Source organism: Limulus polyphemus, unplaced genomic scaffold (assembly GCF_000517525.1).
Source record: "Limulus polyphemus unplaced genomic scaffold, Limulus_polyphemus-2.1.2 Scaffold7714, whole genome shotgun sequence".
NCBI lineage: Eukaryota > Metazoa > Arthropoda > Merostomata > Xiphosura > Limulidae > Limulus > Limulus polyphemus.
The window spans coordinates 1-2,690 of record NW_013673324.1 but is presented as its reverse complement, the minus strand read 5'-3'; the positions used below and the strand labels follow the sequence as shown (position 1 = coordinate 2,690).

General features: G+C 34.2%; 1 protein-coding gene across 1 annotated transcript in view; it reads right to left on the bottom strand.

Annotated features, from left to right (window-relative positions):
* Positions 1–1,727, bottom strand: part of LOC106474813 — a 3,435-nt gene extending 1,708 nt beyond the window's left edge. The window contains exons 1-3 of the mRNA XM_013935503.2: positions 1,611–1,727; positions 687–746; positions 215–421 (exon numbers count right to left, since the gene is read on the bottom strand). Of these exons, the coding sequence (XP_013790957.1) occupies positions 215–421; positions 687–746; positions 1,611–1,686 (343 nt within the window). The 5' untranslated portion in view covers positions 1,687–1,727. The remainder of the gene's footprint in view (positions 1–214; positions 422–686; positions 747–1,610) is intronic.
* Positions 1,728–2,690: the final 963 nt, after the last annotated feature.

Here is a 2,690-nt window from a genome sequence, read left to right as displayed (position 1 = left end):
GCAGATAGCCCTCGTGTAGCTTTGCGCGAGATTCAAAACAAACACACAAACTGCAACGGTGATCAGAAACCACTTCAGATAATTTATCATCCAAACGTCTACTTTAATATTGAACTTTGAAGATAAACACGCACAACATAAATTACCACTATCTTATAAGTGTTTAAGGTGAAACTCGAGTCACGAAATACCATGTTTTAGCAGACATAAATACCTGCAATAAACCATCCAAATGCCAAGAAATTCAGCAAAGTTGTGACGCTCCCGACGACAGTGACCCCTGTTGGCTGAACTGGATCGCTGATTCTTTTTAATCTGTCTAGAACAATCATCAGATTGCTTACCACCAACAATGATCCACTAACGATGAGCATCACAGGAATGTGTGTCTCAAGCGGACAGTCATTAATATATTTAGCTCCTAAAAACAGGAATATATATATATACACACACACATCTATACTCTTTACACCAAGTCTTTTAAATAAAAGTACCATTAATTAAAATTATGAATAACCTGCCAGTAAAAAGCAGAAAAATAATATTGCTTATTCAAAAGTATAAATTCACGTGAAACGGTAAGCGAAATAGATAAACATTAATTTAGTTTAGGTATACCATCTTACATGGCAGATAATGTTGTTCTTTATTTTGGTTATATTTTATTATGGGATGTTTTAACTTACCGATAATGATCATGGAAAGTGGGACGCCAAGGGTAAATAATAAAAATATCGTCCAAATAACTGTTAAAAGAAATGAAGTTTATTTTATAATCTCAACTGAAATTGCTATAAATCAGTTAACTTCTGGAGTAATGACAAAGTCACTTTCCAAAACAAAACTACAAAACACGGTTACAAAAGGTATATATTAAAATACAGAAACTTATGTTGTCAAGACTACACAAAGATTTAACGAACATAGATTTAGATGTTTAAACCAAGAAAAGAATGTAGTTAAAACAAAGTGCGAGATTAGGCTTAACTAACACAGTTTATGTATCCGAATAAGGAAAAGAAAGTAGCCTAAAACAATGTGCAAGATTAGGCTTAATTAACAAGGTATGTTGACATCAGGAAAAGAATGTAGTTAAAAACACACAGAGTACAATATCAAGCTGAAATAACACGGTTTCTATATCATAACTGGGAAAATAATGTAGTTAAAATCACGCAAAGTACAAGATTAGGCTTAACGAACAAGGTATGTTAACATCAGGAAAATAATATTACTGTTCATGCTTTCAGCTGTACAAGTGTTATAAACATTAACATTAAGCCCATTACTCAGCTCAAAGAGCTATACAAAGCACTTATTGCGGCAGGCGCCGCTCGCATGTTGCATTTCTTATAATCAGTAGTCCAAAATTAGGAACGGCCATATCTGAACCCTTCATTTCTCACGTGCTCATAAGGTGCCTGTCAGTTTGAAATTCATTTCAACCCATTTTTTGTTTTCTTAGTGCAAAGCTACACAATGGACTATCTGCGGGAAATCGAACCCCGAATTTTAGCTGGAGACTCCTTTGAACCTATGACGTCATGCTGCTATCAGAGGTAAAAAGTAACATATATATTCCAAATGGACATCTAAATGTAAAGACTTACAGGAACTGAAAACCATGTTGAAAAATTGCCTCACGAAATCCACTTTTCCTGAAGAACTTTCCTTTAGTTTTCTCATTTCATAGATCACGTTTTTGTAGATCGGTGGTTTGTCTGAAATCAGAAATAAGTGCGTACATTAAGGACCTCTGTATGTTATTATATTAACTGTAGCCGTCCAATATGTTATATTTCAATATTATTTACGAGGTATTATTATGGAGACTTGTGAATGACCACACCAGTCCAGAGGGCTCTCCTGCAGTTAATGATGAGTAATCAAAGCTGGAATTATCTGGAATTATTCACGAAGCGTTTTTTTTAATTGAACGTTGTAAGTTTTGAACTAATCGATAGTGTGTGTGTGTTTTTGTTGTTGTTGTTGATTTTTTGGGGGGGAGGGAGTTACGCGATATTGAAAGAAACGATATATATATAACGTTTATTAGTTATTTTGATACTGTGTAACCCCCTCTCGGAGGCTGTTCATCTACCAGAAGGACTGGAATTTAATAAATCTCCAATATTTCGTTTTTATTTATAAGTATTATAAAAGGTAGTCTATAAAAAATTGCGGTTCGACACCAACCGCAAGTTCTTTTTGTGTTTTTTTTTTTGAAAGCATTATATAAATTCCTAAGTAAAATGTGGCTTATTGAGTTGTTTTTTACTTTCTTAAATAATATTATATTAAATGTTTTTATATGTTACGTTCAATATCAGGTTCAGTAATTTGACCGAGGCAAATTACAAATTCGTAATTTAAGCATGTCAAAATTAGCAAAGATTGAAATTGCATGTTATTTAGGTGTATCGGCAAGTTATTTCACTCGAGTTGAGAAATTCTTGTTCTTGGGCTATCTGAACTCTGTCTACCACGGGCATCGAACCCTTGAATTTAGCGTTGTAAATCCACAAACTTGCCGCTGACTCACTGGGGGTACTCAAATTAGGAAACGTAAAATTCAAAATAAACAAAGAACGAAACAGACAGCTGCTTAGGATTTTTTTTTTGTTGTTTGTTTGTAATTAAGCACAAAGCTACACAATGGGCTATCTGTGCTCTGTCCGCCACGGGTATCG